Source organism: Populus nigra, chromosome 17 (genome assembly GCF_951802175.1).
Source record: "Populus nigra chromosome 17, ddPopNigr1.1, whole genome shotgun sequence".
NCBI lineage: Eukaryota > Viridiplantae > Streptophyta > Magnoliopsida > Malpighiales > Salicaceae > Populus > Populus nigra.
This window is the reverse complement of record NC_084868.1, coordinates 12,235,374-12,251,260: the sequence shown is the minus strand read 5'-3', so window position 1 is coordinate 12,251,260 and position 15,887 is coordinate 12,235,374. Positions and strand designations below refer to the sequence as shown.

The window sequence follows — 15,887 nt, the reverse complement described above, 5'->3', positions numbered from 1 at the left end:
GGCTGATTGGAATCGGGAGGACCAAATTGGGCTTCCTTTTTTTAATATTTATAATATTAAAACACATGCAGGAGCCTATGAGGCCTTGAACTCCCAGAATACAAAGACAAGTTACAGCAGTTTACCGCTCTAGTCATTCACAAAGCAAAAGCCATTAAAAAGGAGATTCAGACTTTTTGGCTAGCAATCCACCTACAGCATTGAAGCGGGTGGAGTTTTTGAAGATAAGTTAACAAACTCCAGGGCCTGTTCTCGCACTTCAGCTGGGTAGTCTGCAATACTACCAATTCTTGGGCCAGCTCCAGTTGACCACTTGTTAAGATCGAATATAGTTGCCTTCGGTTCCTCAAGACCCTCCGACAATGTCCTTTTGTTTTCATCTCTGGTTTCCTTGTCAACTTCTTGTAGTTTAGAATCCTTCTCTTCATGGGGAGTTCTCATCGTAGGAGGAGGCTCTAAGTTAATCTTGGCAACTTCCATCATCTTACCGCTCCCACTTCCACTCAGTTTGGCTGCATAATCGCTGGCGCTGGAATATTCAATAGCCTGGTTTACCTGCAAAACGAACAGAGATACCAGAAACATAACACGAGAAAAAATAATTTGCTACCATGGATAACAGCCCAAGCCTTACAGTAAAGTTACCTGGACTTCATCAAGATTCACTCCATTGTCCTTGAAAAATGATAGAAAGCTTTCAAATTTTTCTTGTGTTGGTCGGTAATGTCCACTCATTGGAGAAATGAACTGCAGAGTTAAAATAAATAAAGAAAACATCCCAAGAATTCGTCAACAGAATCTCCCCAAAAAGAAAAATAATTTCACAAAATCTTTCAAATAAAATTCCTCAAAAAATTTTTATAGTAAAATCACTCTAAAATATATATATATATATATATATATATATATATATATATATATATATATATATATATATATAGTAACATGTCTCAAGGGCTTCACTGATAAAAGTTTTTCTACCGTGCCTACAACTCTACCAAAAATCAATGAAAACTAGAGAGGTTTTCTGCATGGTCAAGCTATCAAACTTTATTCCATATTTCTTAAACCCGATTTAAGAATCAACCTGGGTCATGGGTCAAGTTTAAATCTCGAATCACTTGAATCACGAGTCAACCCATGTAATTAGATCGGGTCCACTCTCACCGCACCAATAATCCAATGCGCGGTAAAGCTAAAAAAAAATGGATGCCAGAATTTAATAGGGACAATGATACTAACTTTTGTATTTCTTAAATCGACCTGTATACAATGTGTAGAAAATTCAATACCCATACTCCATTGGGGCAACATTATATGTCCAAGAGGATTTTTTATTAGAGAATATATTATAAAACTATTCTTAAAACCTATATTCTTTGTGGATTGATTGATAAGGTGTCAGAATTTTAATGATTAAGTTGTCAATAATTCATAGATTTTAAATTCAAAAAGCATTATTGTAAGTTAAGATGATTTTCTGACTTTGACACACCTTAAGATTTCCATTCTCTACGATCACCGTTCCAGCAGCTATAGTAGCACCTCCGGCCAGGAAACTCGAATGATGGAACTTGCCCCTCTTTTTCTGCAAGCAGCAAAAAATGCATCAAGATGCTTATGAATATACAAGAAACAGTAGAGTTAAAGAGAAAACTATAGCTATATCAATTGTTTCTGCACAATTTATGACCTCTCACCTGTCCAGCATACAGTCTCTTAGTGGGGCTCAAAACAAATATCCACTTTCCCTTTGTATCAACAAGATTTCTGGACTGTTTGTGAAAAAACTTCCCTTCAATGATGATGCATTCATATTGTTCTCTTTCCTTCTGATTCGCAGAAAGAAATAGATGGCAGACTGTTAGGAACTTCAAAAAAAAAAAAAGAATTTATGACTCAAGCTATAATTATGCTGATAATAAAAAATTGCATACAGGTCCTAGATACTTTATGCTGTTTTCTTGAAGCTTTGACCTAGGACATTCTTCAACTTCAACCTCTTTGCCATCTCCTACATCCAACCTAAAAGAGTAGCAAGCTTACACCTTTAGCAATACATGAATAAATTGCTTGAAATCCAAAATGTTTTATGAAAGAAAGCTGTAACGATGAAATAAAAATAAAAATTCCAATATCAGAAGATGGAAAGGAAAGGTACATCACCAGTAAAAAAAAGGCTGACTGGAGTTTGTCTCGGACCATTTCTTAAAATACATATACAAGAATGCCCCGTAACGATGCCTTGGATCAATCTAAATTAATGTAAAAATATTTAAAAAAGATAAAAATAAATCACAATATCAGATTTCAACAAAATTACTGCAAATTAATAGTAATAATCCAAATGATAGAATAATTATTAAGAAAAAAAATGGAAAATTGGCAGTGCGAAGAGAATGTAATTACAGCTTCAATCCAATGTTCGAAATACAATTTCTCTGATTCTGCGTTTTTGCTTAGGCCCTTGCCCACCTGCCATAAATTAGTCCAAATTTCCACGAATTAAACATAGCATATCTTCTTTTTTTCTTTTTTGGTAGCATAAAACTATATATATTGTAAAACAAAATAGCAACTAAAAACCTTGTTCATTTTTTATTAATTGATTAACAGCCTTGTGGCTTATTGGTATTTTTTTATATTCATATATAGTTTCAAAGTTATTAAATCTAACCCGATTCATAACTCGGATCATGAATTTAATAGCTTAATTTATATTAATAAAAATAAGTTCATTTTATAAATAAAAAAGGTTAAAATGAGGCTTAATTAGATTGTAAGTTGCCTATTAAGTCATCCAAATTTAAACAGATCAACCCTCACTTGTTTTTTTTAAACACAATCCATTCTAAGTCTTAGGTCAATCAAGATAGTAAGTTTTATTATCCAATCCGGGTTTAATAACTATACCTAATTCAATATTCATTACATCTCGTGGGTCACCATTGAAGATTGTTGAGTCCACGACTGCCAAATTCAAGATTGTTGATGTTCATCACTATGCTTGGTGTTTATTGCATCATTAGTCGAAAAATAAAAACTTTTTAGAATTTCCTTGTCCTCAACAAACAAAAGACAATTTTTGATAACACATAATCAATGAGTAGAGACTATAGAGAGACCTTAGAAGCATGAGATCCAACACGTTTCCACCTTGAAGCAGCAGTCTCTGATTTCGAGTTTTTGAAGAAGGAAACCGTATTTTCATTCAAGTCAGCATGGTATATTGCTTGCCACCTTAATTTAATTAAAATCAATACAAACCACAAATGTTAATTAGTGTCCAGTAAAATTTAGCCCTAATTCTAGTACATCACATATAATACCAGAAAAACACCAGAAACTAAGTTTTTGATGGACTAACCAAAGTTCTTGAGCAACGACAGCAGAGTCTGCCATCCTGCGGCGAGTGCGATAACCCCTGTACATCTGCTGCACCTTCACCACGGCAGCAATCTCATTAAACATTTTGCGATTCCTCCCCTTTAGGGATCCCTCACATTTTGCAGACATATCAGCACATTGCGATTTCAGAGTGTCCATGGATGATGTGTTTTTGTTTGTGTGGTGAGATGTTTATTATTTTAAAAAGCTTTTGTACTTTATTCAGAACCAGGTAGTCCTTCTTATACTAACAAGTGAATGTTTTTTAAAATATTTTTGTTTAAAAATATATTAAATGTTTATAAATGTAAAGTTTAATATATTCAGAACCAGGTAGTCCTTCTGTGTTGGTGCTTGAAGCCTTGCAAGTATCATACGCTGACAGCTAGTAAGTTGTTGGATGTCTTCACGCTTTGATGGTGTTTGAGGTGGGGACGAACAGCAGAATATTTTGGACCTCATGTCCCTTCTTCTTCTTCCTTCTTTTTTGTTTCTTATGATTTTGTTATAAAACAGCCAGTGGTTTAGGATTGTTCAGACATAATTAACAGAAACTAATGGAGGAGGACTCTTTTTTTTTTTTAATTTTATTTTTATTGTGGATGAAGATTTATAATTTATTTTGGTTTGTTTTATATAGAGTTATTATAGTTGATTCAGATCATGATTTTAACGGGTTAACCTGATTAACTCGAGTTTTTTTTGTTATTGATTTTTTTTTTAATTTTATCAGTTAACATTGAGTTAATTAACAATTAAACTTCAAAATATTTTTTGATACGTTTTCTACAAGATTATTACGGTCTTATAACACGATTTGTAGATTTTACATGTTAACCTAGTTAACCTAAATCGATTCAATATGTTGTTATTTTAATATTTTAATATTTTAAAAAAATATTGTCTTGAAATATTTTTAATCATACTATGTTTTTTCTAGTTGTTTTTAGATTTACCAAGTTAAATGGGATATATTATGTTAATTAATATATGATTTAATTTTTTTTCATGAAAACACATTAGTAATATCTAAATATTTTCTTAATGTTTTTTTAAAAATTAAATGAACCTGCATCATAAACAGATAAATGATCTAATTCTCATATCAATATTATTTAAAAAAATATTAATTTAATTTTTCACTGAAAAAATCACTTTGAAATCACTTAAAAAACACATGAATTCGTATCTTAATTTTTTTTTCATATATATAAAATTATTATATTTCATTAATCGACTTAGTGGAAGTAGAAATATGTCAAACTTTCATAGGGACAAAAAAAAAAAAGTTTTGTTATTAAGTATCAAAATAAAAAGTAGTTTTTTTTTTTTAAGAGAAGAGGACCAAATTAAGGGGGATATAGCCAATTTTCAATCTCTAAAAGATTAATTTTTGAAGAAAGAAATATTTTTAAGTAAAAAGATTAAACTTTTCATCTTTTACAGGGATTAAATTGAAATTATCTAAAGAAAAAGAGTTAAATATCATTACCAAAAAAAACAAATAAAATTAAATATGCTACGTATATTACAAAAGGCAAGAGGACAAACTTTTTGAAAGGCAAACTAAGATTTATATTCTCCACGTTGGGAACGTGGATCTCATCATCTGATGTGACACATCAACAAAACAATTATTATTATTATTATTATTACTTCTTTTTTTTCTGTCGTATCACTGCTAGGGGTTAGCTACACCCACCACTGAAAAGAAAACCTAACGTTTTTTTTTATGTTTTCTGGTGTAAATAATAAATTAATTTTAAGCTATTAAATTCATGTGGGGCAGCTTTCTTGGGTTTTGTTTGGATTGGAGGAGTGGTTTGGATAAGGTTATTTATTTAATTTTTCCTCTCATCAATAATGAGATTTGAAGCAAGAGGATCAAAATCCCTTTTTTATAAATATTAAAGCTGATTTAAAATTAATTCAGGGTAACATTCAAATCACATGTTTTTTATATTAACTGAAGTTAATTTATTTTTTTTAATTTTTTTTAACAAATCAATAAATTTTTATAAAGTTATAGATTAACTTGGATTTTTAACCATGTTAATTTCTTCTTATTTATTGTAAAACTTGGTTCGGTTCCGAGTCACACAGATCCTAAATTGATATATGTTTAGTAACCAGGCTAGAAAAATAAAAAGAAATGGCATAGCTTAGTATAATGAATGAAATTTTAAAATTTAGTTTATAAGAGATAAAAATAAAATAAAAACAAGGAACATAAGATGAGGATCATACCAAATACTCAAGAATAATAATAATAACAATAATAATAGCAATAATAACAATAAGAAGAAAAAGAAGTGGGTTAGAAGGTGAGATCAAACTGTTGTACGATATTTTTTCAGGTATAAGCTTAATTTTTTTTTTTTCAGTTTCATCATTCAAAATCTTTAATATTTGGTTAATTATGGATTAGATTTTGTTATTTTTATTTATTTATTATTTATAAAATTATTCTGGTCATATGACTTGGGTCATAGGTTTTGTAAGTTAACTCAAGCAAACTTAGATTTTTTTACTGTTTTTTTATTATTAAAATTTTTCTAATTTGTTCATTCAACAACAAATTTATTTAAAATTAAATTTCATAATTTATTTTGATTTGATTTATATAGAGTTATCATAGTTATATGATCCGTATTATAGAATTGAAAGGTTAACTCAGTTTAATTCAATATATTATTATCTCAATAATAAAAAAAATCATTTTAAATTATTTATAATATCATTCTTTCAAAGTATTTTTAAGATGTAGATTATTATTATAAAAGTCTTATGTTAAGATTAAAAAAAGAAGAAGATATTTTGGACTTCTTTATAAACTAAAAAGAGAAAAAAATAAAAATAATTAAAAGATCCTCAAATATTCCCAATTCTATTTATTTTTAGCTCGAAAAAGTACTTCTGCAAGGAAATTGACATTACCAAGGCAAATACAGCTTTAATCATGTCGGTGGCAGAAAAAAAAGTAAAGAAAATATTCGACTGTGCGAGGCCCTCTCCTGTTCCCGACCCCTTCGATTTTGGGGACCATCAGGTTGAGATGAGGAAGGAAATACAGTGAAAGCACTCTGACGTTGAAATCATTTTGTCAGAACCTGGTGGGATCCATTAATTCAAGGGCCGTTTCGAACGCTTGCGTTACGATATGCGTTGCTTTAAATTTTGATTTTTTTATTATTTAAAATTAATTTTTTTATATTTTTAAATTATTTTAATATATTAATAATAATAAAAAATATTTTAAAAAATAACCAATACTACACTTTAAAAAACCCTCGCTTTATATTGTGTTTGAAACTAAGTTTATAAGCATTTAAAAATATATTTAATTTGAAAAAAAATATCAAGTTGATTTTTTACTATTTTTTTATAATTTTAATATTCTGATATTAAAAATTAAAAAAAATTAAAAAAAATTATTTTAATATATTTTTAAATAAATATTTTTAAAAAACACTTTACATCATAATATCAAATATATACTTAGATTATTTTGCTTCAAATTAATTTTTTTTATATTTCATATAGTTTTGATATACTAATATTAAAATAATAATAACATATTATTTTAATATATTTTTAAATAAATAATATTTTAAAAAATAACCACTATTAACTAAAATCCAATTTTACTTCATATTGATTTTTTTAAAAAAATATAACACAACATAAAAAAAACAACAAAATTATGAATGTGCTGAGCTGGATGTTTTTCTTGTGTTGCAAGTTTTTGACTATGATGATATCCATATTGCTTACACATGAGGCCTCTTTCTACAGTTGCACATACAACCGAAATAATTAGATTTTGATGCCCAGGAGCTTCATTCCATCACAGGTTTATCCAGATATAACAACGTTGACACCGGCCACAAAAATTTCAGCACATAAAAGTTCTCAATGCATTTCACGCATAAAGGGGTGGTGAAGTTCCAAACACAGCATGTGTCATAGATCTAATGGAGAGGAACATCTCAAGCATAGCTACAGAAAAGCTTCTGAAGCAGAGGTGAAGAAAATCTAAAACTTCCATCAAGGTAAACTATCAACAATTGCACTTCAGCAACTTCAATATTTGCGAAATTTGATCTGCGCTTGCTGCCTAGAGAAAAGCTGCAACTATGCTTCAGTCAGATTTGGATTTCCTTAACCCAATGGTCCTGCTGGGTAAAGCCATACTGGAGGTCAGTCAACGCATTTAGTGTCATGGAGATGCAAGAACTCCATAGCATAGAAGTAGAGTAAAAGGTATAGATATATAATGCACGGTGCAATGTTCAGAATAAAATGCATTATAAAATCCAAAACATGAGCAAAATTAGTTCGGCAAGGAAATTCGAATATTCACAAAACCTTACAAGCATTCGACAGACTACAGTAGCACAGACAACAGAACTGCATATAATTAGAACTGCATATAATTAGAAATGCATTTTCCCAAAATGTATTGGTAATTGAAGAGGCTGCAACAAACAAAAGGTGGAACACTAACTTGCTAGATCAGAAGGGCAGGTTTCTTTAAATAAGCTAAGTACGATCCCTACCATCTTTCACAACTTATAGTAGAACAATAGAAAGCCAGATTGCACACAACAGTTTCTGCTGGCACAACATGTGGAGGTGTTTAGAATAGAACTTTCATAAACAAACCCAAGTAGGAGAGGCAAATCAGCCAACAACAGTGGAAAACAAATTAAAATTTCTCTTGCTAACAGGGCAACATGAATGAAACAACCGAAACAACTTAAACTCAATCAAAACGCATGTTTGGTCAGGAACACACAGGCTTTAACAAGAGGAAATCACTAAAGTACAGTGGACGCTTAGACAACAAGTTCCATCTTTAGCACATAATTGTGTTTGAGACAGAGCTCTCCACTCCTCTACAAACGGTACCCAAATTTCTACAACTCATCAAGTCAGGGAGGGCAAAAAACCTACAAGTGGTTCGCTGCATTTTGAATTTCAATACAAAAAGAAAAAATCCGATCAACAAACAAGCAAACATCATATTACCTTACATTGCATTCTACCGAAATCATTACAAATCCATTACCTAACTACGGTTTAGCTACCGGAGCACTAGAATTTGGCAGTGAAGATGAAACAGGTTCTCTCCGGAGTTCTTTCACAACAGCAGCAAGTGCTTCTGGGTTCAAACCCAAATCACAAAGGGCAATAAGAACCGAAAGGGTGTGTCGATCAAGTCCTGTATCAAGAAGGTTTGACATGTGAAATGCCAAATTCAAAGAGTCTCTTGCAGTCTTTGCAGCCTCTGGATCCATGACAGCAACAATTTTTACAATATCTGAAGAGGGAAAATTCCTTCTTGTGATCTCAACTCCAATATCCAGCACTTCATTCAAAATAAAATGAATAAAAAGATTAAACCCATGATTTATAAACTAAATATCACGCCAATAGCCCTAACAAAAATTCGAATCTTCCTAAACTGCGAAAAAGATTAAAACTTTACAGAAGACATGAAAATAAGAACCTGGAAAAATGAAGTCTTTGAGGATAAATCTCACGTCTGCTTCAATTTAAGAATACCCTTTTCCGTTTCCAGTCAAATGCGTTCGATCGAAGTGAATTTGAGAGAGAATCAGATGAGAATGGAGTGAAGGATCCCTGCGAAGGAGGGAGAGGGGGAGTCATCGGTTGCTTCTATTGGCAAGCCCATGAAACTACTCAAAGATTTCATAGTAGCCCAATGGGCTTTGTTGACACCTTTTGCCATTTGTCATTGACTTATTTTCTCCAATTTACAACTTTTTTTAAAAAAAAAAAAAAAAACAAAAAATTCTAAGGTAAGCACATTCGACATTTGGATCAAAATTTTAATGCAAGAAAATGAAAATTTTTAATTTTTTTTCTGGAGAAGAAGCTTCACTACATTTCAACAAGCCTCCACCCTCTAGGATTTTTGTTCCTTCTTTTGTTTTTGTTTTTATCTTTTTTTTTTATAAATATAATTTCCTTCTTGTTATGGAGGGAATTTTAATGTAAGCAAATGAAAATTTTAAAATCTCTGTTTAATTGTATGCTTTAATAATGTTATATATTACTAATCAATTCCCATTATAGTTTTAATATGTATTTTTGATCATATGCTATATTTTCTTCACCATATAGTTGAACAACATGATCCACGGATCCTAGAGATACCTACTACAAAGATACAGGCAAGTGAACAAGCTTTCATCTCTTCTTCCAAATGGCAAACGTTACTGTGAATGACAACAGCATAAAGTTAAAATTATACAGTGGAGAACTGGAGATCAGGATTCATTTATCACATTTACCGGCGGGACTTTGGAGGATGGTTTGATATGAGAATAAAAAAGTTAGCCCTGTCGGCCTGACTTGTGATCCATGCTTTGATTTGTCTAAGATCATTGGATCTTAGGATGGCATAAGGGCTTAGGGAAATGACTGTTAACACCACTTTCAATTTTGAATGCTGCCACATAAAATATGAATCGATCCCTCCTGAAAAGCCTAGATAAGCCTACAGCAAACTAGTAGCCCAGTAGACATTTTGGGTCAAGCAAACAAGATCATAGAGCTGCTTATAAATACAATCTCCTGGATTATCTAGTTCCAAATCTCAACCAATTAATCGGTTGATGTCCTGAAGTATTTATCCTGCTTAATGGTCAATTCAAAGAAAAAACCAATTAATGGTGCCCGAACATATTCTTCGGAGGTTTTCCAAGGACGGCACTTTGTCTTTGGGCAAGCTTATGAAAAGCATGAGTTAATTCACCTGGCTGTTAATTCTTGTAATGTTTTGATGTCATATATTATTTGACCGTGTAAGTCTAACTTTTTCCCTGAAAATGTTTTGGATAAGGTTTCGATGATTGCCATGCTATAAGTAGAAGTGAAGTTGCAAAACTTCGATATAAATCACAGAGTTGAGGCATAATTTGAAACATTGCGGCTCTCTTTCTCAGCAACATGGGGGCTCAGTCATGGATAATTATGGTAGTGATATCAGCAACTTTCATGCAAATATGCAGAGCTGTAGATGATAAACTCCTGAGTTTGCCAGGGCAACCAAGAGTCAGTTTCCAGCAATATGCAGGATATGTAACTGTAGATGAAAATCAAGACAGAGCTCTTTTCTATTACTTTGTCGAAGCAGAATCAGACCCAGCTTCAAGGCCTCTTGTGCTCTGGCTAAATGGGGGTGCTTCAAATTTTCTTTTGTTTTGTGTTTTTCTCCTACACCAGAATTGTTTTTAACTGCCGTTATATTGTTTGTTCCGTTCCGTCTGTAGGGCCTGGTTGTTCTTCTGTTGGAGCAGGAGCTTTCTCTGAGAATGGCCCTTTCAGACCAAGTGGTGGAGAGAGTCTTGTTAGAAATGATTATAGTTGGAACAAAGGTTATTCCACATGACATTGTACGTTTTCTGTTAGAGTTAGCAGGAGGTTTCCTTCTGTTTTACAGATTGAAAGAATTTCTGAAAGCTACCTTTCCTCTTTTCTGCAGAAGCAAATATGCTGTTCCTGGAATCGCCAGCAGGGGTTGGTTTCTCTTATTCTGCCAATCAATCTTTCTATAACTTGGTGAACGACACTATCACAGGTTTAACACATTTCCTGCTCTAGCTGGTAGCTGTTCTTGCTTTAGTCAATTCAAACTTTTGTTATCTAATTCAAATCATGAGCTATTTACATTTTTTTGCTGCTTTCTCTTCAGCACAAGACAATTTTGTATTCCTACAGAATTGGTTCCTGAAATTTCCTGAGTACAAGAATAGGGATTTGTTTATCACAGGAGAGAGCTACGCAGGTGTGTTTAATTCAATGAAAACAGCGCATCACGAAATATTTTGACAGGGATAAGGATAAAGCTTGAGACTGTTGGTCTAATGTACCAGCGATCTTGAACTCTGTTCCTTGACAGGACACTATATACCACAACTTGCTTACCTCATTGTGAAGTCAGGACTAAAATTCAATTTGAAGGGCATAGCTGTGAGTAGTGCAACATAGAATTCCGAATTCTTATATTAGCTTCTCTACCGTTGTATTTTCTAGTGATATTCATTGGCCTCTTAAGATCTGATTTTTGGCATTTCAGCTAGGAAACCCTCTATTGGAGTTCGGTACAGATTTTAACTCGGAAGGTGACTTCTATTGGTCTCATGGGTTGATATCAAACCCTACTTATGAACTTCTCAGTGCAGTATGTAACACTTCACAACTCTGGCGAGAGCGTCTAGGAGCCTCCCTTTCGGCTTCTTGTTTGGAAGTGGTAGATCAACTTAATGCAGAAATTCCGGACGTTATTGATACATATGATGTCACTGGAAATGTTTGTCTATCGTCTGGTGAATCAGAAACGCTATTGGGAGTTCATAATCATCCATTATCACCAAGGTTCCAGTCTTTCTCATCAGATCAATCACTACAGGATGCACTCAGTCAGCCTGTACGCTCTTTAGGACATAACAGTTCGTCTAAAACCATTACAGCTCTCCTTTGGACTTATTATTGGATTTTGCTTCCCCTTATGCAGAAATCTGGAGAGAATATTGATCTTTGTGTAGGAGATAAAACTTTTCTATATTTGAACAGGAAAGATGTGCAAGAAACTCTTCATGCCAAGCTTGTTGGAACTCCACAATGGACTTCGTGCAGTAGGTAATTAATAATTCCTACTCTTCTTCTTTCTAGTTTCTCATTACTTTGTATTACCAATACAGGATCACACTTACTTGTTCTGATTTATTGCTTCATTTTAGAGTTACACACTATGATCTTCGAAACCTAGAGATACCAACAATTGATGTGGTGGGCTCATTAGTCAGATCAGGCATCCGGGTTCTAGTATACAGGTACATGAACCGGCCTTTTCATCTCTTTTTACCAACTAGCAAACGAGACTGCCAATGTTAATGACACAAACTTGAAACACAGTGGAGATCAGGATTCTGTTATCCCATTTACGGGGAGTAGGACTTTGGTGGAATGCATGGCAAAAAAGCTGGGATTGAACGCAACTGTGCCCTATACAGCTTGGTCTGAGGGTAAACAGGTTAGCCTGTTGCTGCAGCTTTAGATAAACCAAGTTACATACCATCAAGAAGTAAGTATGGTTTTGGTTCCTGATCTTGTGTCCTTAAATTTTTGTTCTCAGGTTGGCGGATGGACACAAGTCTATGATGACATCCTGACATTTACCACCACTAGAGGAGGCTCTCAAATGACACCATTTTCATCACCAGCAAGATCACTGGCACTATTTGCAGCATTTCTATCTGGGAAGCCTCTTGTCTAGCTAAATTCACCGAACAAATTTATGGGCATGTATTTGAAGCTAGGCTTCATCCTGAAAATAAAAATAAAACTACCACTACCAGAATTAACAATTTTATCGACCGGTATTCACGACATTTAAATTTTTTTGCAATATTTCATCTGTAAATGTTAGGATTTGAGAGTGGAAAATGTAAACCATAAAATTGTTTATTGAACAATCTATAAAGATTGCAATAAGTCTTGCATGAAACGGTCGTTTACTCCAAGGCGCCATCTCTTTTGTTTTTCTAACTTGCTGTACTTTAAAATTCATGTGCATGTAACGCAGGCATGCACTCATAAGGTTCGATCTTTATAATGACTTTTTAAATAGGATTATTTTTAAAATTAATTTGTGCATATAATACAATGTTCAAATTCGATAATTGGAAAATTTTTGCTCTGACCACTGGCAGCTTTTCCGTAAACTCTTGAACCGAACATGTTTTTTGGTATAAGAAAGAACTCCTTTCCTTATTCTGCAGAAGCAAACATACTATTCCTATGGGGTTGATTTCTCTTATCCTGCCAATCAATCATTTATAAGTTTCTTTGGACCGCCTTTCTGTCTGTGGTTAATCAATAAATATTTGATACATTCTTCAAGCAAATAATTGGAGCCTATTCTCCTTTTGTGACACAAGATTTATTAAAAAAATTATATAAATCATATTTTAGGGGCTTAACCTAATAGTTTAATTAAGTTTTTAGGATGGGATTGTTATTTGATATGGTACTAGAGCTTTATTGATCAAATGATCACAGATTTGAATTTCCAAGTTTAAAGGGTTTTTACTTGATAAGAGGTGTTAGATAATTATATAAATCATATATTAGAACTTCACATAACAACTTGAAAAGGTAAAAAAACCCTTATAGAAATTGTAAGCCTATATCTTTTCTTTTTAAAAAGGTAAAAAACACATGAAATCGAGTTGTATAGCTCTAACTATAACCTGAAAATTAATCAGTGTCCTAGATTGACTAAAACAAATAAACTAAGATTTGATCTTTAAATTCAACCTCTTATCTGTCTCTTCACATGATCTCATTTTCAATAGAGATATCATCTCATTTTCAATCTAATTTGATAGTTAAATACTTGAAAATACCATGAATTCCCAAGAATTAAATAAATACCAAAGATACTTAGAATTATAAATAACCAAGGTAAAAAGTATACTAAATACTCTGAACCGAAACAATTAAAACTAAAAAAATATGTGAAATAAATTTCCTTATAAAATACCATCAAATTAACTTGAATGTTTGTTTATCCTGGAGCCAAAAAAAAACCATAAAACAAAGAACCATGAACATATTTAGGCTAAGTTTATCACACCCAATGGACCTACCATGCAAACATCCCACTCCAACTTAATACATGAGTAATAGCAAATAAAGAAAAACTATGCATACCCACTTTCTCTAGTTTAAGTATCTTTACATAATTCCAAACTCAATCATATTTATCATGCAACCAACATAATCAATCATGTAAAACTTATCCTATAATCACCCTTTCTCACCGCTAAAAACAAGGTAGCAAGTTAAAGAGATATTTATTCATTTACTTTTCTATTTTTTTTTCTAATCTTTTTGATCTTTAAAATGTCACTTGTTTTTTGATACAAATATAAATATTTGTGATGAATGGACCCAGTTACTTAACAAGTTACATGTGTAAAGTATTTTGCATACTCATATTTCAAGCTGTTATTTGATATAAAAATAAATATTTGTGATGAATACCCCTAATTACTAAACAACTCAAAATATTAAAATAGATAGAACTTCATATGTATTTATCCATTTAATTATCTAATCATTATCACTCTATTTTCTTAAACCTTGTTTAAGACTATATCAAAAGGATAATCACACGAAAAACATTACTCATCTTTTATGCATAGTCACATAACTCGCATAACTTTGCAAGAAAAGGTGTATTTCAATAATTTTCAAAAATACAAGTATTTTTAATCTTGCTTTATAAGACATATTGTCTATTCCAAATAAAAAATGAAATGCTTAGCATAACAAAGAGCCTAAGAGTGTAAAGTTAATCCTAAAAACATGTCACACCCATACAAATGCAAGTTCACTTTTCGTATCTCTCGTAAGAAAAAATTGAATAAACATAGCCGACACTAGCATTAAACATAACTGGATATCCATTCCCCCAAACTTAAATTTGAATTGTCCTCGATGTGAAATGAAAAAAGAAGAAAGTATGAATACTTCCCTTTTTAGCAAGCTAGTCACCATGAAGGTATGATTGCGTTGAACATAAACTTGTATCTTGCTCAATTGTTTTTTAATCCGCACACACAACTAAAAGAAAAAGGGTGAAGTTAAGGTTTTGTGTTTTTTTTTCATCTTTTTTTTTTTAATGTTGGGTTGCCTCCCAATAGCGCTTAGTTATAGTCAATAGAATGATTATTTCTTTCATTTATTTGGATCAAGAAGGATGTCACTCCTCTTGCCGACAAGTTCCCCACTCACATAGCACTTCAAACATTGACCATTCATTGTGAATATCCCTTTCTTATCTTGAGTGACTTTCATTGTTCCAAGTGGAAAAACTTTAGCAACAGTGACAGGACATGACCATCGTGATTTTAGTTTTCCTGGGAACAAGTGAAGTCGTGAATTGAACAACAAAACTTTTTGATCGTGCCACTTCTTGGTTCTTTCCTTGTAGATTTTTGCATTTTGATAAGCTTCATTACAAAACTCGTCCAACGGCTCCTTTTGTTGATTTAAACCCTTCGATGAACCAAGTAATCAATTGCAGGGATGCTGAAACAACTCTCACCGAGTCACCAGTATAGGATGCTTGATGGCTCTAAAACTTTAAAGATAACCTCTTCCTCATTCACCCTCAACTGCAATTCTTCTTTTTGAATATTTTCTCGATGCCTCGAGATCTTCATATACATGCTATCTAGACCATTTGCAAATCAAATCAAATCAATTTTTAAGGATCAAATTAGAAGGCAAAGAAAATGAGGGATCAAAGTGTAAAACATTAAAGGAACTAAAGAAAGATGAATCACTGTGCATATCCACACTGATTCTCCTCTCAGTGTACAGTGAAACACTGGTGAGGATTAGTTTTTCTTCTTCTTCTTTTTTAATTTAATAATAATTGTTTGAGGGTTTACATGACT

At 32.3% G+C, this 15,887-nt stretch overlaps 3 protein-coding genes across 5 annotated transcripts; 1 reads left to right on the top strand and 2 right to left on the bottom strand.

Moving 5' to 3' along the window:
- Positions 1–3: 3 nt before the first annotated feature.
- LOC133677560 (IQ domain-containing protein IQM3-like) lies at positions 4–3,633 on the bottom strand. The gene is made up of 9 exons (XM_062099639.1): positions 3,368–3,633; positions 3,126–3,240; positions 2,410–2,475; positions 2,167–2,255; positions 1,938–2,025; positions 1,701–1,832; positions 1,496–1,588; positions 646–747; positions 4–555 (listed from the first exon to the last, which is right to left on the bottom strand). Exons 1-9 carry the CDS (start codon positions 3,544–3,546, stop codon positions 193–195), a joined length of 1,227 nt encoding a protein of 408 aa, XP_061955623.1. The 5' UTR covers positions 3,547–3,633; the 3' UTR covers positions 4–192.
- Positions 3,634–7,202: 3,569 nt separating this feature from the next.
- On the bottom strand, positions 7,203–9,083 carry LOC133676895 (mitotic-spindle organizing protein 1A-like). Of its 3 annotated transcripts, none has more exons than XM_062098683.1 (3): positions 8,900–9,083; positions 8,459–8,710; positions 7,203–7,562 (listed from the first exon to the last, which is right to left on the bottom strand). In XM_062098683.1, the coding sequence occupies exon 2, from the start codon at positions 8,685–8,687 to the stop codon at positions 8,463–8,465; it is 225 nt and encodes a 74-aa protein (XP_061954667.1). In that variant the 5' UTR covers positions 8,688–8,710; positions 8,900–9,083; the 3' UTR covers positions 7,203–7,562; positions 8,459–8,462. The 3 variants fall into 3 exon arrangements, with proteins under 3 accessions (XP_061954667.1, XP_061954666.1, XP_061954665.1); XM_062098682.1 differs by having other exon boundaries at positions 7,203–7,565; positions 8,459–8,758; positions 8,900–9,080; XM_062098681.1 differs by having other exon boundaries at positions 8,459–8,758; positions 8,900–9,080.
- A 1,282-nt stretch (positions 9,084–10,365) lies between these two features.
- LOC133676973 (serine carboxypeptidase-like 45) lies at positions 10,366–12,694 on the top strand. Its single transcript, XM_062098799.1, has 10 exons — positions 10,366–10,597; positions 10,689–10,793; positions 10,901–10,996; positions 11,111–11,203; positions 11,318–11,388; positions 11,495–11,767; positions 11,933–12,057; positions 12,159–12,251; positions 12,334–12,451; positions 12,554–12,694. Exons 1-10 carry the CDS (start codon positions 10,366–10,368, stop codon positions 12,692–12,694), a joined length of 1,347 nt encoding a protein of 448 aa, XP_061954783.1.
- The last annotated feature ends 3,193 nt before the right edge of the window (positions 12,695–15,887 follow it).